General features: G+C 39.3%; 1 protein-coding gene across 4 annotated transcripts in view; it reads left to right on the top strand.

Moving 5' to 3' along the window:
• The window catches only part of fhod1 (formin homology 2 domain containing 1), an 88,054-nt gene that overhangs the window by 20,827 nt on the left and 41,479 nt on the right, over positions 1–25,748 (top strand). For all 4 annotated transcript variants that reach the window (XM_041783725.1, XM_041783717.1, XM_041783710.1 and 1 more), the window contains exon 3: positions 3,372–3,436. In XM_041783725.1, coding sequence (XP_041639659.1) covers positions 3,372–3,436 — 65 coding nt within the window. The remainder of the gene's footprint in view (positions 1–3,371; positions 3,437–25,748) is intronic.

Here is a 25,748-nt window from a genome sequence, read left to right as displayed (position 1 = left end):
AGCAGATCTGTATCCAAACAGGAAGTCAGTCACCCTTAGTTTAAGACTAAACAAAAACAGTTTAAAATACAAACAGTGGAATTTCAAAATGTGTCAAAATAGGGAGATTAATTGAGATTAACTACAGAAAGTCACTGATAAATCACAATAAAAAAATGTAATTGTCTGTCAGTCCTAGTTTTAGCGATTACAAATGAAAGTTATCTGACTAATCTTTTTGTTTCAACTAGAGATGAGAATAGAAATCCAGTATTGACATGGTACCAGTACCAACATATGCGACAACTATCAGACCAGATTACAATACAGATATCAATGCTTCATTTCAATAACCGAGATTTCCTTTTCTTCCTCTGGCATCTTTTAAAGATATTTCTGCAAATCATTTATGATACCCGGACAGCTTTTATTCTCCCAGCGACTTTCAACACACCTTTTTCTCTCTCAAAAGTATTGATTCAGGCACAGTTGAGGCACCGGCACTATATAAAAAGTATAGATTTAAAAGTGATACCCAACCCAACTTTTAACACAACTTGAAACATCTAACTGGTTTACCCTGAAGGCTTCATCTTATCTGCAGATTTGTTCTGGAGGTTTAACTCCCTCACAGTAAAGCAGTGTTTTAAGACAAAGATGCAGATTGTAATACTTCTTATGTCAGAATAATGGTAAAAAATCGGCTGGGTTTTTCAGTGTCTAGCTGACATGCACAGCTCAGAGTTGGAGCATAAATCCTCCAAAGTCACGTTGAATGACTGATGACTTGGTTTAAGGTTAGGCTGTGCGAGAGTCTCCAGGGAAATGATTTAAATGTGATTATATGAGTTTGGGTTTATTTAAAAGTAGACCTGGAAACTGTGTGAAAAATCTGAAACCCTTATTTTTAGATTCAGAGCAACTCAAACTCTCCTCTTTTTTCTCCCTTTCTCATTCTTTCCATACCTTGTGCTGTCGTTCTTTCCGTCCTCTGATCCCAGCGGTCTCACTCTGCTGCATCGGTCTGGATGGAAACTGAGCGGTTCTGGATCAGTTCAGAGCAGCTTCAGTCGTCTTCACCTGTTGTCAGTCAAACAGGAGATAACACGAGTGCAGAAAAGAGACAGAAGACAGATGTTTAAACTGTTGTTTTTGGTCTGACAGTGATTTATGAATGGAGCTCCTGTGGTGGTGTCTTTGTGGAGCGCTGTAGTTCTGTGGTTTGTGGATTCTGCTCATAGTCTGACTAAAATCCTCTAAATGTGCTACAGCAAAGATAGATGTGAGAACAGCTGTCCTAAGCCAACAAAGGGTTTATGTTAAGGTCATTCTAGTATATAAATGAACTTGCATTAAAACTACAGATTCGATCCAGTTGTCACAAAGGTTTTGTTTATTTCTTTGGCCTCAGCAGACTTTTAGAGAAGCTATCCAATCAAAAAATATGAATGCAGGAGGTTTCTGACAAGCCCAGACTGGAAGCTGGACAGCACCACAAAAGGATCCTGATTATGCATGTACACCACTAATACTGACTAAAACGTTTTCACACTCTTATCACCCCTCTTTAAATGATGCATCTGTGTGACTGTGTCGTAATGTTCTGATCATTTCTCTTATGCTGGGCTCTGCAGATATCTAGCAAGCAGAGTTCCGATTCCAATACCAGTTTTGGAAATAAGTCCAATACTACTTAAAGTGCAGGTATTAGTATCAGCGAGTACACGGGTTTATGCACTGATCCGATACTGTTTGGTTTAATTTCATATTTTGCTTCATTTAGCCATGCTAAATGTTAGCACTATAAACCAGAAATCAGTTCTTCACTGCCTGAAAACACTGCGTGCACAAGCTACTGTTTTCAGAGCAGTGAAGAAGCAGCAATTGGCCCACTGCAGCAGCAATGAACAGTGTCTGTGTGACAGTTTTTCTCTGAATGTGATCGTTAAAATGCTTTCCAGACCAGCACTGTCGCACATGACAAGAAGTGACAAGGTTTATCAAAAGTTGAATAACTTTTAAACCATAAATCGTTGCCTCTTACTTGTTTTACCTCTTAAAGCTAGCCCTTCTGCCTTCCCATTGACACTGTTGATGACTTTGAATCCCTTGTGGCAGCATTTTCAGCGAGCCTGGAACCTGTGTGACTTTTCAGGACTTATAGATTAAATCCACACTAGTAAATCTGATATTAAACGTCTTTTTATCCATTCTAATCCAATTACAATCATTTATTACCACTAGCTCGAATGCTGTCATATTGTTAACCCTTGTGAGGGTCTGTCAGCCAATGGCAGGCTGTTTTGTAATCATGTGATGCTGCCTGAATAGAGCGTAATGGAGAGAGAGACTGTGATACAGCCCCCTGTATTATTGTTATTTTAATATTTAGCAGTAAAACTCAATAATCAGAAAAACAACTTTAGGGTCACAGAGGTGTTGTACATTATGATTCTATTTGTTGAGTCAAATATAGGTGTAGAAAAATTTGCTAGTCTGCACAATCAGTCCAGAAAGTTCACACTGGTATCAAATTAGTACTTGGTATCATCCGAAATGCAGCACCTTGGTATCAGAATCAGGAAGGAAAAATTTATATCGGAACATCTCTACTAGCAAATTTTTTTTGTTTAGCATACATATGAAAGATGCAAACATCTATCCAATAAACTGAATTTGTCTGATAACGCCAGGCTCCTTTGAAGGTTGTGTAAAGTACACGGTTGTTGTGTGTGTTATTCAGTGATGCTGGCCTCTTTTTTCATACCTCTGTGCTGATGATAACCAGGCCTGGTAGCGTTATGTTTATGGTCTAAACAGACAGACAGACATCCCTGGAGAACAATTTGAGGGATTTTCATCAGGCCAGGTCAGGTATGGGAGCATGTACCAGTTCAGGAGTTCAGGTGCTGTACTGCTCTGGCTTCCTGATGGCCGTCATCCAGCCCCCCCCCCCCCCCATCCCCATCCCCATCTATTTTCACCATTATTAGCTTTGTTAAGGCAAGTTTATTGGAAATTATCAACAAATTTGAATTTGAATATTCTGTGATTGACCCAGATTGTTACTAAAGTCACTGGAGTTTTTTCCTCCATTTTTTAATCGATACATTTTTGTTTGTATAGCGCCAATTCTTAACTGAAGTTCTCTCAAGACACCTGACAAAGAGGGCAGGTCTAGACCGAAAGGTGCAGGAGAGAGAAAATAAGGAAGAGGAGAGGGACAGGAGAAACAACAAAACGACAAAGAAAAGACACATTTATGTTTTTGAAACTCTCAGCCTGAAGGTTCAGTCCTGCAGAAGAGAGGCACATGCAGAGAAGTGAAACTGTCAGTGTGGATTCTCTCTGTGGTTTCTCTTCAGCTCTGACTCTCTCTTCTTTTTCCACAGAAAAGGGAAGAAGCCCATCCTGATCCTGAGGACTCAGCTCTCTGTCCGTGTTCACTCCATCCTGGGTAATTATCTCCACCATGTACTCCTTTTCTTTCCTTCTTTCTTTCCACGACTCCATCCCTCCGTCCTCTCCTGCAGCAGACAAGTGATGACTCAGGGGAAACTCTTTCACCACAGTGACGTGTTCCTGAGAGGCAGAGGGGAGGATTTCCTCTCTGGGTCTCAATCTGCTTTTTTACACCAGTCACAGATCATAAAGTTTTCACTTCTCTCTCTGAAATATGGCTGCTGTTTCTGCTTCTCAGCTGTTGGTTTGGAACAGTCTGGTAAAAAATTACATTTCAGAACAAATACTCTTAGTGTTTCCTCACTTAACAAAGTTTTTAAGTTATACATATCTTCTAAAGGTCTTTGTGTCCTGTTTTTCTGAGCTGTGAATCTGTTGAGTCACTGCTTCCTGACTGGTTTGACTTTAAAATAAGTTGGTGTTCACACGTGACCTTCAGAGTGTAGAGATCTTTCCAATTCATTTTATTTATACTGACTGCAGCTTATAAACCAGGACAACTTGTATATCAGTGTAAAGAGCAAAGACATGATGTTGTTACCATAACCCTCAGAGCCCAAGGCTATTTTTTGACCATTTTGTCTCACCTGGATTTTTTGTCTGAAAAAGCTTGTAATACATCAGCCTGTAGTTCACAGTCAAGCTCTAAACATCCTTTTTTTCAGGACTATCTGGGCTTTATGAATATGTGGGCTGCAGCAATGTCACTTAAGTTTTAAAACAGGGACTATAAAGACAAAAGAACATTGGAATTAAACCTTATAGATTTTTATGTATTACACACAGTCAAAAATAATGTCTAGGGGTTATTTTGCGCTAACCTGTTCTCCCATCTCTTGAAGACTAAAAAGTGGAAAAATAATCATTCCTTGATTTAAAAATATATCTTTAAGATATTCACATATTTACAGCAAAAGTCCTTGCACTTTTTGGAATTGGCTTTTTTTTAATTAATTTTTTTTTTAAGATTTATTTTTGTGCATTTTTGTGCCTTTATTAGATAGGGGAGGACAGTGGATAGAGTCAGAAACAGGGTCAAGAGTGGGAGAGAGACATGCGGTAAAGGGCCTCAGGCCGGATTCCCCGCATACATGGGGAGCGCCTTTAACCACTAGGCCACCTGCTCCCCGGAATTGGCGTTTTTTTAAGTGGTTGTTCAAAGTTGTCCTGCCCGCAGAGACACAGAGGGACACATCACAGCTTCTCTGTGTCTCTTTCTCTCCATTATGAGTCATTCAGACTCTCTTCTAGAGTTTCTTAGTGTTTACACATTGTTGCTGTTTGGCAAAGCATAACGTGGCAATTTGCTGTCACAGCCCGTCACAATGCATTGTGGGACAACGATATGGTGGCTAATTTATTTTTTAACATGTATAAAAGTGAAAATAAAAATAATTTAAAAAGTAAAACAAACAAACAAAAAAACAAACAAACAACAAAGAACAATCTGAAATTGTCACCATAACAAATAGTCACCCATGCTTTTGTGAAAAAAAAAAGAAAAAACAAGAAGACTGTTGACAATATCTTGCATTTGACGCATGTTTACATGTTCAAAAAGGATCCTAAGGTTAAGGTTAATGCTAAGGTTAGCAGCAGAAATGATTAAAAAATGGATGATAAAAAGATGTTCAGTGTCGGGGTTACTAGTGTTGAATTCAACTTTAAAGACCCCAGAAAGTCAGCTAAGTTCCTGGCTTACTAGAAAAGCTTCTGTAAGAGCTTTGAAGGCTTTGATAGCGTCATTAGAACGGCAAAACAGAGGGATTCAAGAAAGAGAAAAAGTCAGTGGCTACGATTGATGGTTCAAAAGATATTTAATGTTTAATAACCTCTGTCTCTCCTTGTTAACGCGTGTGCAGCTGCTGCTGTTACACACTGCATGAGATCTAATGTTGCTGAAAATTCATCATTATTCCTTTTTTGCAAGTGGTCACTTTGGCCTCACTGTTCAGAATGTACTTGAATACAAAACATCACAAACCACACTAGTGGGGTTTGGCACCAGTTTTTGACGCTTTCTTACTTGTTAGCTCATAACCATACATTTAAAGAAAACAGGGAGTGTACTGTTAAAGTCTCTGTAAAGTGAAATCCAAACTTTGTGTGTTAACACACTAGATATGATGGAATATGGTTGCTGTAAACATTTGAAAACACTGTGATCTACATACAGTGCTTAACAAATTTATTAGACCACCCTAATCCTAACCAAAGTAAGGTTTATGCCGCAGCTGCACTAAATTAACAGCATTGGTAATTACCAAAATCATTTTTATGTTTCTGCAATGGTTAATACACCAATATGTAGAAGCTCTTTAACCCAAATGATATTTTTAATGCTAAAATATAATTATTATTGTTATCAATGAATTTTCAAATTTACTGATTTACAAAAAACTGAAAAAATAGTAAAGCACATTTATATTTCTTGATTTTTTTGTCAAATTATAGTTATTTACTTGCATTCCTGAGCAGAAAAAATAGTTTTAGTGGTTGAATGTTATGTTTGATTAATTTCTGACTTCTCAGAGAAGCCCAGTGAGCCGGCTCAAATATGGGTGAATTCAGTTTGAAATTCCTCATTCCTGTTCAAAATGGTAAAACATGGAGAGCTCACTGAAAATGAATGAGTCCGCATTAAAGCACTTCATGATGCTGTATGGGGTCTGAGACAAATATGACAGGTGGTTGAATAAATTTGTTAAGCACTGTATGTGTGACTGAATTTTCGATTTAGACCGTTAGAAAGTTGTTTACCTCTTTCCTGGCTTAGTTTTGTTTGGGCAGGGCAAACATCTGTGCCCATGACATCACCAGTCTTGATGGGGAATCAACCTGCCCCCCTAGTGATACAATGATGTAAAATCACCAAACAGTTCATCTCAGTATAGTCTGTTGTTTGCTGATCTCACTGCCTTCATTGAAAGTTAACAGCCAGCTACATGCTGTGAAAACAGTAAATTTAATCCCCAACCAAACGGCAACATCTGGTCCTGTAAAATTAAGCCCATGCAGAAGTGCAAAAAATTGCATTACAGCGAGTGTCCACTTGAGGCTGGCTGCAGGAACATCGGAAGTCCCGTCTGTACACATGTTAAACAGCCGGTTTTTACACTAGAAATAAACTGGTTTACAGCCTGGTTCAAAAAACCGAACATGTCTCATTAGCTAGTGTCTTACTGTGCTCTCACTGTACGGAGGTTGAATTTTTTTGTACCACAATCGTTTGGATTATATTTAGGATAAACCTCACTTCATGCTGATTGGCACGTCTCATTTGATTGACAGATAGCTCGACAGGCAGAGGCTACATTTCTGTCAACCAGAAGGTAGTCCCCCTTTGTGGGCGGGTCGTTAGGTTGATCCAATATTTGGTTGAGACCGCGATTTCAATATGGAAGCCTCCATGGATTGGCTTCAAGAGCTGTTTGAGTCCACCTATTGTAAGCAGACGGCTAACGTCACACGGGGTTTGTCCAATTCTTTCTACAGTCTTTGTCCCCAGTGCCTTCTCTCTCCTCTGGTACAGATCCAGGAAGCTGCAGTCTGATCAGAGGCATTTTTTTTTAATTTGAAAACCTCTTATTTTTCCTTAGGGGGCGTGGCTTCAGCTCATTCAACAGACAAACCCACACCGTCCTGGAGCAGATTTTATAGACTAATTTTTCATATTTTGAAGCTTCATTTTATAAACTAAGAGCTGTTTTTCATGAATCGAATAGGACATGGTGGTTCATAACAAAGTGGCCTGTCATACAATAAACCCAAAATGCAAATTTTTAAAATCCCTTTTCAGGGACTTTAAATAAATAAACCATGGGGAGTTCTGGTTAGACTGAAAACGCTCCTCAGGAAGGACAACAAGTGACAGACGGAGGAAGGGCTGAGTGACTTGTGCGGTGTGAGTCTGACTCATCACTGCAGGCTGAGAGCTCTGCTACTCTATTATAGCGAGGAGATTCTAGAGATGTGTGCGGTTAATCGCGAACAAAACAGAAAAATCACAAAACAGGATCAAATTTAAACTTAAAAAAACTAAACAATTTTTATCCTAACCAGCAAAACCCACGGTACAATCAGAGCCACTTAAATCACCTTTGTTTTGGTACAGATATCTACCTGCCAGGTGGCTCACAGTCCTCTGAAATGGAGAGAAAATCTTCCTGCATTCTGCAGCTACACAGATCTGATTTAGTCCCTAAGATTTAGTCGTGCACACTGTCACAGTAGTCCAATAATCTGTGTCAACACGCCATCATAACTCCATCCTGATAATGTTTACACCTTAGGCTATACTGTGCCATCTGAGTCACCAGAGGATTTCCATTTTCATGTAATTTGGCCTCTCATGGCCTTCTATAGAACTAATCAAACTGTGACGTGTTTCTGTTGTTTCTCTGTTTCGACTTGTCCTCCAGCTGTCAGATTACAGTTATTGATGACTCCTGTGATTTTATGAGGAAATAGATTCTGGGATCATGTTTTGGGTCATGAGACGATGTTTGTCTCAACTCCTCACAGCGGGATCATTCATCAGTTTATCTCTGATCTTCATAACAGAGTCTGTCTGTCAGCTGGTCACATCACTACACAAGGCTTTATTTTTACACTGTAAACAAACAACTACAGTCTAAAATGAAGAAACTGTGTGCTTTTAGTTCATGCTCCTTAAAGAGGACCAAAGTTCGTTTTTGCACCAGGTGAAATTGGTGCCAAGGGCTGCTACACCAGAGGTTGCCGCTTTGGCACCAACAGAAAAGTAATTCCTGTGTTCTGTGAGGTATAAGAAATGCTTTTGTCAGTGGAGCCTGGTGAGAAAATGTCTTACTCTGGAGCTACAAGGTTAGTCTCTGTAGGGATTTTCTCTTTAATATTGTCTAAACTTTAAGAGTCTGAGTCTGCCAGTGACAACACACAACCTTTTATTCAACATACTTTAATGACGTGCATGTTTTATTTCTGCAGGCTGAGGAAATCTCCTAAAGCAGTTCCAACCTTTTTGTCATTTGGTTCTCAGAATGAGTCAGCCCCTTTCCTATTGTGTTGGTTATAAATAATTGTTGTTAACTAAGTTGGGCTCTGGCTCCTCCCTGCAGTTCATCTGAGCCTGAAGAAAGTGATTGTTTTATATAGATTATGTATTCAGTATCCTTCTATAAGTCTTCATTTTCTTTATGAAGCTGTGACTCTGTAGTCATGTTATTATGGAGCACATAGACCACTTGAAACTTGAAATGCTGCAGTTGTCTCTGCTGCTCTTTCATTATTGTCGGCTGATGTTATTCCATGTGACAGGCCGCTACACTCAGGTGTCAGGATGTAGAGTATGGGGCTTGTATCCATGCTGCCATCAGAAGAAGGGATGTGCATTTATCATTTAATACAGGAATTATAACAACAAAGGACTGCAGAGACAGCAGGGCAAAAAAAGAATATCTGTCTTGCATTTGATCTGCGCTCTTATTGTGAAGGAGTTGCTCTGTTGGGTCTGTGTCAGTCCTGTTCAGTTAGACCTGGCCCCAGCCTCTCTGTTTCAGTCCTCTGAGGACTAGCAGGTCTCAGATCAGCTCTCACCTCTTGCCTGCTGCCTAGTTGTGTTGTTTTTGTGTTGTTTTGTTCGCAGCTAGTCTGTTTCCAGCGTTTCTCTCCTGTTTCCGTGTTGCTGTTTTGATCCCAGCTGACCAAACCTCCAGTCTGGTTTCAGGGGTTTTATTTTCAGCCACTGCCTTTTTTAAACCTCCTCTGAGCCTGCTGTGTTCCTGTTCACATCAACACAACTCACAGCTTAAAGCCTCAGAGGTTACACTGGCTCAGATTGTTTCTGCTAGTTATAAAGAAGAAACGGCTGGCTGGGAATCAAGGAGATCCTGAGGTGGGATCACACCTCTAAAGTTAACTCTAATTTTTTTGTCCTGAGAAACTGAAAAAAATACAGTGTGCAAATGAATTATTTAAAACTGCAATTAAGTATAAAATAGGATTAAATAACAGATCTTAAGGATCAGTATTGTCTTCCAAGTGTTCTTTGTGTTATAGATAAAACCTGTCTGCCATATGCAAAGTCCCAAATAAATAGTGATGCACAATAATGGAGTTGCTAGTATCAAATATGCAGATTTGTAGAAATTCTTTGTTACTGATAGCAATAAGGATATTTGAATATGCATATCAGGACTAAAACTTTAGTTCTTAAAACATTCAGGTACGTTAAAAGCTTAAAGCTGAACAACAAAACAAACTTTAGTCCTTAGAACTCACAGTAAAGTAATGGAGGATAAGCAAAGAAAAAGACTTCAGCGAACATGGGTCTGTAAGTACATGCAGCAGATATTTACAGCAGATAAAGGCAATAATAAAAGCCAATATATTTGTTGTAAATATCAGCAGAAATATTCATATCTGCCCGTACCCTTGAATAACTTTTTAGGTTAATATCTGCAGATACCGATGCGTTGACGATCATGATAGCTGTTTTTTTTTTATTAAAAATTGAAAAAAAGCCTGATTTGTACTTCAACAGCAGATTTTCTGTGATCAATACTCTGATTCTTTTCTAAATTGAAATATCAGATTTTAAACCATTTCCTACAGTGTGAGGTAATATTCCAATGAAACATAATAATTTACATTCAGTTTATTATCGTATAAGAAGTTAAATCTAAACTTGATTGATTGGGACGGCACGGTGGCGCAGTGGTTAGCACTGTTGCCTCACAGCAAGAAGTTTCCTGGTTCAGTTGCTCAGTCTGACAGAGCCTTTCTGTGTAGTTCATAAAGGCAGCACATGTAAAGATTCAAAACGCGACATTTTACTAGTTTAAGTCTGTCTCTTTATGTCAGCCCTGCGATTGACTGGCAACCAGTCCAGGGTGTACCCCGCCTCTCGCCCAATGACAGCTTGGATAAGCTCCGAACCCCTTGACCCCCAACGGGATACGCGGTGTAGAGAATGGATGGATGGATAGTTTTCCCTGGGTTCTCCACATTCCTCCCACTGACTAAAGATGTGCTCGTCAGGTTAAATGGTGATCATCAGTTGGAGACCCGGGACAAAATCAGGTCCCCCACGGCTACCCATCCGGCCCCCAGATTATTAAATTCAGAAAATTTGAGAGGGCAAAGTTATGGCATGCAATTGTTTGACTTTTTTTCTTGAAGTTTACATAAAACCTTCAACCTAGCGGTTTATCAGAAAAGAAGAACATTTGTAATTTTACATGATAAAAACATACTTATTATTGTTATTTTGCAAGAAATTTACATGTGAGGCTCTTTGATTGACATCAAAAGAGCTTCAGAAATGTAGCTAAAATATATCACTCGCCCACTTGTGACTGGCTGCAGAATAGGTGATAGGGACTGACCTCACTGTTAAAGGCTTCAAGTTACATTAGTTTTGGAAGGAAATTATATTTTTTAGAATATTAGAACCCAAGTGGGACTGGATGGATGGATGGATGGATGGATAGATGGATGGATGGATGGATGGATAAATGGATGGATGGATGGATGGATGGATAGATGGATGGATGGATGGATGGATAAATGGATGGATGGATGCATGCATGGATGGATGGATGGATGCATGGATGGATGGATGCATGAATAGTACATGCATTCATGGATCCATGCGTGGACAGTTTTCAACAGCAGATTGTTATCATCCTGAAAATGCTTTTAACAATCAGGGAAATTTGAAGACAGAAACTTGTTCATTTAAAAAAGAAAAAGAACAGCTTTTAGGTGTTTATAAATGGAAAACAATGATAGTTGTATGCACAGTGAGAGGTCTGCTAACAGGAGCAGACAGGGACATTCATTGGTGCTTCCTTTTCCAGTTGTGGCTGAAACTCATGCAACACAAACAATCAAGATAAACCAAAAAATTAAATCTAATAAAGTAAATTGATAGCAAGCAAACAGCGATCATAACAGGGATACACTGCTCCATGAATTTGTCCCTACTGTTATTTTTCCAGCCGGGCTGTAGCTCTGAGCAGAAACATGAAAGAGACGGAGAGATGAGACAGCAGCTTAATACAGAGCAGGTTCAGACCCGCAGCTCAGCTTTGTTCACACTCTGGGTTCAGTTTATATCAGGATACACTGTTTGACAGAAACATCTTGTTTATTTATGTGTTCTAACAGTCAGAGAGGCAGTGGGCCTAAACATGCAGAGTCTGTCCTCATATTGGCGTGTGAGGAAACATCATGGAGTCTTTAAAAGCTGCAAGGTGCATCCTCTGTAGAGCAGAAAGAGGGCAGGGATGTGTCACGTGTCTGTCATTTGGTTGTTAAGATTATTCATCACATTCAGCTTTCTTGGGAAACTCTGAATTTTCCCAGAGTTCCTGCTTGCTCCCCCCTCCTCCTCACCCTCTCTGCCTGGCATGGCCCCGCCCTTCCTCGTCTAAAGGGGATTTCCCTGCCTGCTTCCTCCGTCATGCCCTGCTGTGTCCCTTTACTCTCTCTCTCTCTCCCCGTCAGGGTTAAACAAGCAGCACATTGTGTCGTAACTGAGGACTGTGACATGAAGCTGAGACATTCATCCTTCTCGTGTTTCTGCTCGCTCTCATTCTGTGGAAGCAACCACCCATTCTTCATTGGCAGCTGATCGGAACTAGAGCAGCCGCAGGGTGCTTGCAGGTTGCAGTCTGTTTGATGTTAGTTTTTTATTGAGTTACAGGATGCAAAGCTCTTAATCTTGATGTCTAGTTAACTTTGTTTAAGTCTTTGTTTATTAGTCCTATGGGCTCTGCTGCTGTAACACTTTTACTAAGAAAAATGGCATTTATTTTCATGAATGAGCCCTTGAAAACATAATGTATTCTTCTCTGATGTCAGAGGAGGCTGTCAGAGAGGCCATCAGCTAATCCTAAACACATTTACACACCACCAGTGCAGCACTGGGAGCATGTTGGGGTTAAGTGTCTTACCTAAAGGCACATCCACATGTGGCTGCAGGAGCCACGGATCAAAACCACAACCTCCTGACGATGGGACGACCGGCTCTAACTACTGAGCCACAGTCACCCCCAGTCATTGTATATTGCTGTAAAGTGTGTCTTGGAGATTCAAATTGCATTTCAGATTTGTTGGATTTGTACCGTGCATCACATAAATGAAATGGAGCTCCATTTCAAGCAATGAGAGGACAGTGTTTGAATTCCTTATTTAAGCATTTAAAACCTGGCTCTCTGTGGTCTGCTCAGAAAACACAGGAAAAACAAAATAATAAAGCTAAAATACTCCACTAGAGGAGCTCAGCCATGAACTGCAGCTCAGATTGAAAGTGTGTCAGGAGGACGTCAGGTTACCTGATGAATCATGTTGGTTCACGTCCTCATCTCACCTCTGAAACAATGCAGGCAGTCGTTCCATGAATGGTGCATTCAGGGGATCCTTCTCAACTTGTAAAATCAGGAATGTTTGTTCATATTACAGCAGGATGTTATCAAATGAGTCCTTGGATAAAAAGATAAGAGAGTTAGACCTTCTCTGTTGTGAGTCATAAACTGTAGGCTAACTTTTAAACTTGTAGGCAAGCAATTTAAAACTGTTCATCTGGATTCAGTGACCAAGACAATGACTTAGCAATTTTCTTAATGTATACAGACGGCCGCTTGATATCCAATAACTCAGACTACTTTAGTAGGGCTGTGTTTTTCCCCCAGCTTCCTGATACGAATCGTATCATGATACATGTTGATTTAGGGTCATACGCTTTAAAAAAAAAAAACAGTTCAGTTCAGATCCTGAGAAATACAAGTAAATTAAAATGGTCCATTTATAACTGCTTATAAATTTTAGAGTGTTTTTGTGTACTCCAGTTGTTTCCAAATTTGGAGGCCAGGATTGTCTAGGTGTGTGTGAATTCGAACAGCCAAGGTACATGTAAAGACATGTTAAAGAGGAAATTTTGCATGAATATGAAGATGGTTTGGAGATTTTGCCTTGGGTAAAAAATGTTAGAAAATCACTGGTGTATCAGCAAAGTGCATGTGACGATATATTGCGATATTGATTTTTTTGAGCACAGGCCTACATAGAGGTGGTCTGGATTAGGGCTGGGAAATGAATCGCAAATTAGATTAAATTGCAATACCACATGCTGCAATTTACAAATCAGACATTTCAATATTTCTTTAACTTGAGATATTTCAAAATACCAGTTTAATAAATTGGTTTTTGCAAAAGCAGAGATTTTATGCATATTTTGCAAACATTCAAGTGTCATTTTTTTCAAATGGTTCTCAGAAATTGTCCTTTTGTGTTTTTATGTAATGTATTAATTGTGTATTATGTATTAATTAAAACAAGTGACATTAAAACAATAATCCCCATTCAATAAAGCAGTTGATATCAAATCTGCAATATAATCAAGAATAATTATAATTCATTTTTTTTTTTTTATTGGTCTGCCCTAGATATTCAACATTGGTGAAGCTTACTGCTAGTTCACGTAAGTTATACTCCTAGCCACAACTGGCTGATAGCCAGCTGACAGCAGTTATCGCTTCCAAGCTCCTACAGCCAATCCCAGCTCTTTCTCTCAACACAGCAGTCCATTTAGAAATGACGTGCTTGTATCAATGCTGATGCACCACATTGCTGCTGGCAAAGCTTCACCTCCTCCACCCCAGCCTCCTCCTTTATAGCTTAAAGCTTGTTGCTCCCTCCCATTCAGATTCATGCTGCTATGAAGTAATTGCTTCTAAATAATTTCATTGTTTTTAATGCACATTGTCATAAATGCATCTATATGGGGGTTTCTAGCAATCCCTGGAAAGTCAAAGCATGCTGCTAACCCAGGGAGCATCTCTTGAGCAGAGCTTCTGACATCAAATAAAACTGTATACATTTTGCAATAAAAATATCAAATGTATGATGAGAGTGTTCCTGACTAAATGTAGGTCATAATGTAGAATGATTTATTGCTTGAATTTGTTGAAAAATACATGATATGAGGAACCTAATAATAATTGCATATCAAACCGCAATGCTGGGGGGAAAAAAATGCAATTGGATTATTTTTGCAAACCTTCAGCCCTAGTCTGGGTGCCTTCATCCACAGTGGACTGGTCGTGTAGATGCAGCATGTACTGGCATGCATTGAAGACCGTCCTATAAACTGGCCTGGCTAGTCAGCTACTAAACAAAAGCATAGCTTTATTTATTTCTGTCCAGCTTTACTTGGAGTGATGGAAATCACAGCTCTTATTTGCTTACAGACAGTTGGTCTCAGATCAGTATTCAGAGCACTCATTCAGTCCCCAAATGGCTCTTCATGAAGTACCATTTTGACATTTTTATTTCTCAAAACAACAGCAAAAGGTATAAAGGAAGCAAGCTGGAGTCAGTCCCCGTCACTCACAAAAGGAGTCAGCTCTTAGAACCAGTTCAGCTGGAAACGACAAATCCTGACTCTTTTCAAACTTTTCATCTTGAATTGAGTTGCTCTTAAACTATAACCACTACCAATGATTTATCTAAGTCGTCTACACCATGTCCTTTTTTGTGCTGTTTTTCTCCAGAACTGCTACACACTGATGCAGCATCCTTTGTGTGCCTGTGTGTGGTGACATCATGTATCAGTGTTTCCTTCCATGTTTTGTTGCTGCTGACAGTCTGTTGTTGTATTTGGACACCCGGATGAGAAACCAGTGTCTCATGTTAGCGGCAGGTCAGACACAGTAAGGAAACAGTAAGTTTAAAAAAAAAAAAAAGTATTTAAGAAATGCTCAAGTCTTCAAAGACGTTACAGCTCATGTATCAGAACACTGATAAACTAAAGTTTTAAAGCCTTGATGAACAAATACTTAGAGAACTACAATCATGGCTGCTTTTAAATGACTCTTGGATTAACGAGGAAGTGGACTCTCCACTGAAAAAGTTATTTTTCAGTAAAACTGTTGAAACTCCAGAGTGGGACACAATTATCAGCACTAACAGGAAATACCACACTAAGTTTATCTGGGTCACTTCCTGTTTCTGCAGAATAAACACATGGATCCTTCTCTCCTTCTATCCATGTCTTTGTCCCTCCATCCTGCTTTGTCTCCGTCCATCTTTAACGCTACTCACAGTGACCCTGCAAGTGTGCCATGCCTTTAACAGACTAATTATCTTATTTTATGTTTAAATGTTTAGGTGTTTTAAAACATGAATCTGCCAGAATCCTGAGTGTTTGATGTTGGTCTCAGGAAAGAAACAAAAAAGAGATTTACAGACAAAGTAATTTTGGAAACTGTGTTGAATCAGATTTTCTCCTTTACTAACATGTTTGGGGACTGAGGTCAATTGTTGAAGTGGAATTTTATTCCAATTCTTGCTTGAGGTACATCTTAAGTTGCTCAACAGTGTGGGAATTTCACTGTCATTGCCTGAGCTTCATAGTGCACCGTACATTTTTAATGGGAGACAGGTCTGGAGGCATGCATGCCAGTCTAGTACCTGCATTCTCACTGTAAAGCCATGCTGTTGTAACTTGTGCAGAATGTGGCCTGGTGTTGTCTCACTTAAATAAGCAGGAATGTACCTGAAAACAGGAAGCATATGCTACCACAGCACCTGTATGTATCTCTCAGTATTAACCGTGCCTTCACAGATGTGCAAGTGTCCCATTCTGTGGGTTCAAAAACACCCTCACACTATCACAGACACTGGCATTTAGACTTTTTGTTGAGAATCTGGATTATCTTTTTCCCCTTTAGCTCAATGGACTCAACAGCCATCCTTTCCAAAAAAATTGAAATGGGGACTTGTCAGACCACAGCACACGTTTCCATCAGACCATCTCAGATGAGATCAGACCAAAGAGGTGGCAGCACTTCTTAGTGAAGTTGATGCATGGCTTTTGCTTTGGGTGGTAGATTTTTTTTTTTTTTTTACATACATCACCGTTGCCTCACAGCAGGAAGGTTCGTGATTCGCTTCCCGATCAGGGCCTTTCTGTGGGCCATGTTCTCCCCGTGGGTTCTCTCTGGGTACTCCGGCTTCCTCCTATCACCAAAAACATGCTCATTAGGTTAATTGAGCACTCTAAAAATTGGCCGTAGGTGTGAATGTGAGTGTGCCTGTTTGTCTGTCTCTATGTGTCAGGCCTGTGATTGACTGGCGACCAGTCCAGGGTGTACCCTGCCTCTTGCCCAATGACAGCTTGGATAGGCTCTGGCCCCCCACGACCCCCAACAGGATAAGCGGTATAGAAAATGGATGGATGGATGTTCTTGAGCCCACATTTTGATGTCAGTCACAGAATGAAGCTGCTTTTTAATGTATTGCTGCATTAGGGGTAGGGATCGAAGTTCATGGACATTCAGGCCCTGTTTTTGGCTTGCCCCCTAACTGCAGGATTTGTTAGAATGATACAATGACATTTAGCAGACCTTACCCATGGGTCCTTAAAGGATACTGATCATACCCTGACCGGTATTAACTATTGATTTCTTATACCAAAGTCATCAACGTAACCTTCTGAGCTATCTGGCTCTCTTGATTCTCCAAAGCTTCGATGTCAGTATGGACTGTAGTTAGCAAAATCTCTTAGTTCCAACTGCATGTTGAGAAATGGTGTTCATGAACTGTCAGAGTACTTGTCCGTAAAGTCTTTCTCAAAGTGGAGATCATTGCACCATCTTTGATTGTGAACAACTGAGCCTTCTAACTTCCTGTCCTTTTCCAACTTTTTTGGAATGTGTTGCAGGCATCGAATTCAGAGTGTGTATTTTTCCAAACAGACACAAAGTGGATCACTGAGAACAGATACCTCGTCTTTGTGGGCTGACACTCTCCAGTCTTTTGGTCGATGAGCTCTCATCTAGGTTAAAAAATGGATTTCCATAGACTATATAAAAACTTATACAATGTGAGAGCTGTGCTTCATCAGACTCCGAGGGTCTACCTAACATAGTAGACTGTAAGTGTAAATACTGATAAGTCCCTCACAGTCTGATTTCTTTGACTGCTTATCTTAAATTTAGAAAAGCCTGCACGCATTATTACTCATCTTTCCTTATTTTGAATGTGTTTACCACCATCTCACCAAAGCTCATTTTAACGGTGTGTTTGATGACCCATGAATGCAACATGAGTGTTTTGGCCTTGACATAAACAGACGGAGAGTTCCTGCAGTCTATGTGTGGGAGTGCAGTCAGGAGAGAGGAATTTTACACTTGCACAGACTGAACAGGGACGCTCCCTCCTTTAACCTCTCAGCTGTTGTAGTGAAAGTGCGGCTGGCTGGCGGCCATTTTGGGTCAAAGTTGGATGTCAGTGAGTGTGACTCATCGTCCTCTCTGAGAGAAAACACTGACAGACAGATTTATTGTTAAACACAAACATCCAGAAGAGTTCAGGGACACAGCCAACCGCTCTGAGCAGTTTGGAAATGACTTTACAACAACAAATCAAACATTCTACAGATGATAGTTATTTTAAATATGATGTGAGCACAAACAAAAGAAAAGTGCCATAAAAATGAAAGAAGAACCCGAACATTTAGAGGCAAAGTTTGAATGAAAAATAAGTAAAATATGCATAAAATGTAATAGCAAGGAAAATATGAATGATAGAAAGTCTGTTTTATTATAATACGAGCAGCTTTTTATTTCTTTAAGATTATTTTCTGGGCTTTTGCCTTTATTTTGATAGGACAGCTGAAGAGGGACAGGAAGTAGAGGTGAGAGAATAGGGGATGTGGGGCGCCTGCTCTACCAACTGAGCTACAACGGCACCCAGCACAGGATATTTTTTACAATTATCTGAGCACCGCCCCATAGACGGTGTTTGGGTTAAAAACTAAGAGGGTGATTGGGTTGTCACATTTATTATTGGCCAATCAGAGGAACAAGCAGCTGCCCCTATAGCTGCATCTCTGCTAATCTCTTCACTAGCAGCCATTGTTTACAAGCTTGAAGTACAACCAAACCATCCTGTAGCTTCTGCCTCATTCTCCTCAAGTAACACTGATCATCTGTTCTTACTCTGACCATGACAAGCCTATTAACCTGAAATCTACAAGACTGATACATCTCATGACAGACATTTCTGGCCAGTCCATCTGCTTTGCAAAGTTAGCAGTGCCTGTTTTCATTACTTCTGTGTTTTCAGTGCTCAGCATCTTGACTGTTAAAAGGCCCTGCTCTTTTAATGTTGCTGCACTCACAGAACTCGGAGTTTAGAAAGTCACTCATCGATTTCAGTTCTTCAACCTACCTGAAGTTCCTTATTTTCTCTCAAAGTTAAAGCAGATCAGTATCAAAACAGGAATTCAGCTACTTATTTTAAGTAAGTTGAAAAATATAGAATGATAGAAACAATTTGTTAACCCTTTACCTACTGAGTCTAAAAATGTCGATTCGGACATCTTTTGTTATCATGGCTGTAAAATAGTCAGGAAATGCCCTAAGCCGGAGAGCTTTGGTCCCTTTTCCCAGGAGTACTTGAACTTGACTTTTCAACATCTGGTTAATGATTATTGCACATTATATGGAATTGTCAGCAGTTTAAAAGATGAAAAACACAAAAACAGATTTGTTTTTCATGGCTTTTATGAGAAGAAGTTTTGTTATTGCTCATGAAGTTTTGACATTTGAAATGTGAACCGATACATGTTCAGAACAATCAGCAGTCATTTTTTGAGTCTAGGACTCTGGGTGTGCAAAACACAGTGCAAAAGATAACTATATACATAGGAGACAGTTAGTGCAAATAAAGGTGGAAAAATGCATTCTCAACATTCTCAAGTAACATTTTGTCATTGCACATGACAGACACGCACAAATGGCACTAACGCTATTTTTTGAAAACAAAACACCACTCTCGCTCGCTCTCCTTTACTCTCTTCCTTCACTCTCCTTTCTCACTCGTCTTCTGCCAAAGCTGCTGTTTTCTCAGTGCTGTTCGACATTACCATAATATATATACCACACATCATATATTGCCGGAAAGCACAGATTCTCAGCTCTCTGTCAGCCATGGAATTTTTTAGATTGAGCAAACTTTCGAGGAGTTGAGAATCTGTGTAGCAGTCTCGCTATACTTCTGGTGTTTTGCTATGGTGTTTTGCTGTGAACGCCCACGTCTTACGGTTGTGAGTACCGTAGTCAACCATATTTGTGCGCATGCCCACAATTCTCAGCTTTCCAACGCTGTTGGAATTTTTCTGATTGGACAAACTTTGACAGAGTTACGGTAATAATACTCCGGACATATAAAACACAGCGCTGGCGCCGGCTCAGTAGGTAAAGGGTTAAATTGGCAGTTAAGAAGATCCTCCTGTTTTCCAGGTATTACTTCTGTCAGGTTTTGATCAAATCATCCACTTGTTGATTCCCTCATAATTAAGTTTTGAATTACGTCTACCCACAAATGTGCACGTAAGTCTCATTAAAGACTGTTCAGGAAATCTTAGATACACCAATATGCAAAATAGAGATGGAACAGTAACTGGTATTAATTCTAACTGATAAAATTCCCCCACAGTTATCATACCATTCATATTCTAATTATTACTGGAGCTTGTATTGCGTTTTTCTAGTAGTGGGACTCCTACTTAAAAGAAAGAGAGAGTTAGAGTTTTTCATTCGTCATACACTGATGGCAGAGGTTGCTAATGGAGACATTAACCATCAGTATTGGCTATTCCCATTCATAGTGGGAGCAAATTGGGTTATGTGTCTTGCCCAAGGACATGCCAACATGTGTCTGCAGTAGCTGAGAATCAAACCTACACCTTCTGATTGAAGGATGCCCGCTTCTACATACTGAGCCACAGTCACCATAGTGTTCCTCCTCTGCAGTCTTGCCTGCAGCACTCAATCCATCAAAGTTCAAAGCAGAGACACAGACACATAAGTAGGCCTAAGGAGCCAAAACCAAATGTAGTACCTTAGACTAGTGGTTCCCAAAGTGGGGGGTCAAGATCCCATTGGTGGGTCTTGAGACACTTATGGAGGGGTCACAGGATATTTCCCAAAAACAAAGAGAATTTTAAAATGGTTTAATGTGGTATGTTTTATCCATTATTGTACAAAGATCCTTAAATCATTTAAATTTCAAATAAAACCTTAGTTATTATGTGAAATGAGTGTGTAAATGTAAAGAATTTCTACAAAAAAAAACATCCTAAACTGCACCCTGTGGATTTTGCTGGTCTCTAGTGCTTTTATTTTTGGGTCATGCGCTGAAAAGTTTTGAAACCCTGTCTCAGACTTATCAGTTTGATGAACAAAAAAACCTCAGACTGGAATATTACCTTTTAACCAGTGAGTGTGGCTCTCCTTCTGCTCAAAAAGTCAATGATAAGCACTCTCAAACACGTGGTTGTTAATTTGCTCACTTAACGAGCTAACCAGTGGTTATAATGTGCTAAGTTTCTTATTTAAAATGAAAATTGTCAAAATCCATTTGTTAGGACAAGAAACATTCTTGCTTTTTTCAGCAATATAACATAGATACAGATGGAATAACGGCCTTTTTACCTTTAAAATTTAAAAATCCACTTCTAATGCATAGTAAATGTTGTGGTATTAAAGCAACACTTAAAAAGTTAAATTTATCAGAGCGTATATTGGCCCACCCTATACTGGTGTAAAATTTACTCTTTCCCTAGTGTTAAAATTTTAGAGTTAAATTAATTCTACTAATGCTAGTACGGATTAATTGCTTCAGAAATAGTTTCATTGTTTTTAATACTCATGATCCTATTTATGGAATGATTAATTGCTTGAATTTGTTGAAAAGTACATAAGATCAAACCAAGAATAATCGTAAATTAAATCACAATATTTGGGGGGGGAAATTGCAATTCAATTATTTTTGCAAATCGTTCAGCCCTAGTTCTGCATAAGTTTTGAATTTGTGATATCTAGGCAAAAACTGAGATAGTAGGAGACAGAAAATCTACATTTTTGATCCAGTCAATATAAAGAAAGGAGAGGAAATTGTCTGCCTGTGTGTTGGCGCTCATAATACCTAATGACGTAATGTTTTTGTTTTACTGCAGTGATTGAGCCTTGCAGTTTCAATGGTGACGTGTTTTGCGACGGTCTCTGTCCATTCAGCAGCATCTTTTACAGCCCAGATGGTGGGACGGTCTGCGAGTCTTTACATGGACCGATTCATGTGAAACACAAACCGGCCTTTGTTCCTCAGTGACACTCAGCTGCTGTTTAACATCCCCGCTCTGGGCTTTATTTGTCTTCTTGTTAAACATAGAACAGCGGCTCTGCAGGGATCCACATCGTCCTGTTTTCAGCTCCGTTACCTCTGAGCCTCTGACTGTTTGTTGAGAATATCACAGACTCCTCATCTGTCGTGTGTTTGTGTGTAATTTAGTTTGAAATGATACGTCACATCGGCCCTTTTTCTCCCACTGAACAGTTATAAAAACGTGTAATTAGTTTAGCCTCTGAAAGCCTCCAGAGAGGAACACGTGTTCCTTTGTTCAAACTTTAGTTCTTTGTTTTTAGAAATGTATTTTAAATCCAAGAGGAGATCTTTAAGTGTACAGAAATCCTGCATCTATGTGTCTAAAAGATGCAGCAATCCTCTCTGCATTAGTCCTCTCTGGAGTCAGACTGGATTTGCAGCACTCATGGATTGATCTTCTTTCTGCAGATGAATCAGTGATGAGAAATGATCTGAAGTTTATTGTTAATCTCAGGAATCTCACCTGCCTGTTTGTGCTGATGTCTTTATGACTGTCATGAAGATGAATTGACTGCGTCAGGGTAAAAATGTGTCGCCCTCCTGCGACATGTTTGTACAGTCAGTTTACAGCAGACTGTTAGAGTATTCATCATCACCTTGTATAACTAACTGCTATTTCTGTATCATGATGCCTTCCTTGCAGAGCTGCTGAGGTTGTTGAGTAGAAACAAAGGCTGTAACATTCAGGGTTTATTGATTATAGATCATGCTGGAACACTCAGTGGTAAATAGAGGCTGCTGTGCTGGTGGTCATGGCTGTTGACAGACCGCCATGGGGGTTTAAGACCACAGGGTTATCTCGCCTATACCTCGTTACAGAGATTATATGGTAATTTAGTTGCCTGAATTGGGTACCGTGCAATTTCAAGCTGACTCCATAACAGTCATGGTGGAATGTCAGCTCACACTGTGCGTGTGACATGTGACCAACGCTCATGATTTATGTGCTGGCATTGTACCGTCCAACTCACCTGTACTCTAACAATCGCCAGTGGAGTTTTTTTGAATAGTCAGGGCTGAAGTCACATCTGTTGTCTCGTTTTCATGTTTCAAATAAGTAAATACAGCGGCAAAATCTCACACACCATCATACCAGCGTCATCAGCAAATACAACTAGCCGCTACATAATGACAAATATTCTGGAGGTCTGCAGGTAAGCTTGTTTTCTGATTGTTTATTTCCTTTAATAGAGTTCAAGAAGGCACAAAATATAGAAGGCATTCAGACAGGTTCCAACAGTTTACACTGCTCTCACCAAGTGAGTGTGTGCAGTTGTGCAGCCAAAATATCTAACATGATAGAAATTCATCCAACCAGCTGAGAGCAGTTAAATGAGCTGTGGTTAGCAGGTGTGTCTACCTGTACGCTTCACGACAAACACTTGATCAGACTGAAAGTCAACCATAGGTCCAAGTGAGTCGTGCAACTGAATGTTTGGGTCTGAACTGAATAAAAACGCACATTGTACCCAGCTTTAAACACCCATCTTGCCTCTCTAGCTTGTCATCCTGATGGCATGTCTCACATTGGCTGCATGTTTTGCTGCACGTATGTGCCGCTCGTTTCCGCTCCTGCTGCTTTCACACTAAGCATGAGTTTGCTGCATGTTGGCTGCATATCAAGCCCTGCCATTGCTCCTAAGTTTTACCTCAATAATCCCTCCTACTAAGTTAAGGCTGGGCAATTAATTGCAAATCAGATTAAATTGCAATAACGCCCGCTGCAATTTTCAAATCGCAGAAGCTGCAATATTTCTTTAACCTGAATATGTATTAAAATACCAGATTACAAACATTTTTTTGCAGCAGAAACATTATGCATTACATATCATACAATTACTTAAGTGCCATTTTTTGTTGTTGTTTTTCTTTTTGCGTATGAGAATGTGAATTCGATTTACACTAGCCAAATCATCAGAAAATACGTTATTTTTTCAAAATTTTCAGCCCTTCTTTAATGTAATATTGTGTTTGTTTTAATATAGAATGATTCATTGCTTGTGTTTATTGGAAAATGCATAAGATGAGGAACTTTAGAAATAATCACGTATCAAATCACAATACTGGGGGAAAAATTGCATTAGATTTAGATTTATAGATTGTTTTCCAGAATTGTTCAGCCCTCCTACAAGTGATTCAGTGTGTAGTGGAAGCGTGCCAGGAACCCTTCAAATTAAAAGTATTCTGTACAAACTACAGACGTAGACTCAGCTGTAGATTGTTTTGTTCTTTTGATTGATATCGTTTATTTGCTTCTGATTAATTACCAAAAACATGCGATTTACACTCTTTAGCACTCATTTTAATGAATCAACAACTCAAATTGTTGCAACAACCTCCATGTCCTGTGACAACTTTTTTTTTCTCACCACCAGTGCTGAAAAGACATTTTTAAATACTATTTTAAAGTAAATTACCTCCAGTAATGCAATAAATTTTGTTTATTTTAATCCCTTTTAGTTTTTAATGATAAAGAGATGAACTTATCAGAACCAGATCAGAACCAGGCTGCAAACATTAATTTCAGGTGCCAAAATACTGAGGCTACAGTCTTCAATGCACAGGTCACGGGATCGATTCCTGATCCTAGCTCATCTTTGATGCATGTTTTCCCCTCACTCTCACATTCCCTGTCTCTCTTCAGCTGTCTTATCTAATTTCGGCAAAAAGCCCACAAAAACATATTTTAAAAAGACATTTTGAACTAGGACAGAACAGTGGATTACTTGGCTTTAGCAGCTGACCTCAAGTTGATTCTCTAGGAGGTGCATTTGACTCTTTAGTACGGCGTGTAAACCAGTCAGTTCAACCCACCAGAACAATGTTGGGAAGTTTTCAGGAATTACTCTGTTTGTAAAAAGTTGTATCAAGTATTTTTTGGGACTTCATGTTGCAGAGTTAGAAAGAGGGATTTTTGTTGGAGTTTATCTCCAGATTATTAACTCAAAAGTAAACAGGATGCTGGATCTCATCAGTTTATTTATCCCTCATATAAATGTATCTGTCACGTCAGCACAGCAGAAACCAGAGAAGGGCTGCTAAAAACTATTTTATTTCATACTCCAGTCTGTTCAGAGGGCAGCCAAACCTGCATTATTATTATTATTATTATTATTTTTGTTATTATTATTATTATCGATGATATTATTATTAATGATTATAATATTTTTTTCATTAATAATAATCATATTTTTATCATTGTTATTAAATAAAACAGCTGACTTTGCACATCTTTTTTCTTGTTTCATCTCATGATCCTGCAGCCACACATCCTGTTAGCCCACACGGTCAGTTCAGAAGAGCTCCTTTTCTTGACAAGGTTTTTGTTGTTGAAAGGAGTTTTCTTCCTGCTGTATCTGATGTGGTAATTTATGCCCTAACTCTGTTTCCTTTCCACACAAACATCCTGGCACAGATTGGCCTCCCCCATCAGGGCAGTTGCCTCTGTGTGTGTTAAAGATGTGAGTGCTGCACTTCCTTGTTGTCTGGAGCAGTGGTTCTCAAACTTTTAAGCCTGCAAACCCCAAAATAAAGGTGCCAGAGACTGGGGACCCCCACTGAACCTGAAGGTGGTTGAACACAGCCATACACAATCAAGAATGGTCATGTGCAGACAAGGCCTTCCATAAAGGGGGATAAAGGGGAGCGATATCTGGGGCCCAACATGAAGTCAGCAAAATTATGGTCCATTATTATCAATCTTTGATAACCACATTTATTTTTTTACCTGAATAATAGCCACTGTTATCAAAGCAAAACTCTTTTTTTTTTTTTTTTTTGTGTGTGCCATGGTATAGTCATCTTAAAAATGTAAATCCTTTAATTTAACATCAGAAATTAAAAGGGTTAAAAATGACAGAAAAAAAATGGTGGTGAAGGTGGTGAAATGGGATTTTAAAAGTAGCAGAATTGGGGTGCCATTGGCATGAAAGGGCATAAAAAGTGGTTAAAAAAAGAGTTAAAAGTGTCTATATTGGCTCTAAAGTGGCTGAAATGGATGGGAAAAGATGGTGAAATGGGATTAAAAAGCGGCAAAAAATAGGCATGACAAACAATGAAATGTATTTAAATTGGCAAAAATTGGCATAAAA

The sequence above is a fragment of the Cheilinus undulatus genome, linkage group 1 (genome assembly GCF_018320785.1).
Source record: "Cheilinus undulatus linkage group 1, ASM1832078v1, whole genome shotgun sequence".
NCBI classification, from domain to species: Eukaryota; Metazoa; Chordata; class Actinopteri; order Labriformes; family Labridae; genus Cheilinus; species Cheilinus undulatus.
The sequence above is the reverse complement of the archived record's forward strand: the minus strand, read 5'-3'. Positions and strand labels throughout refer to the sequence as shown.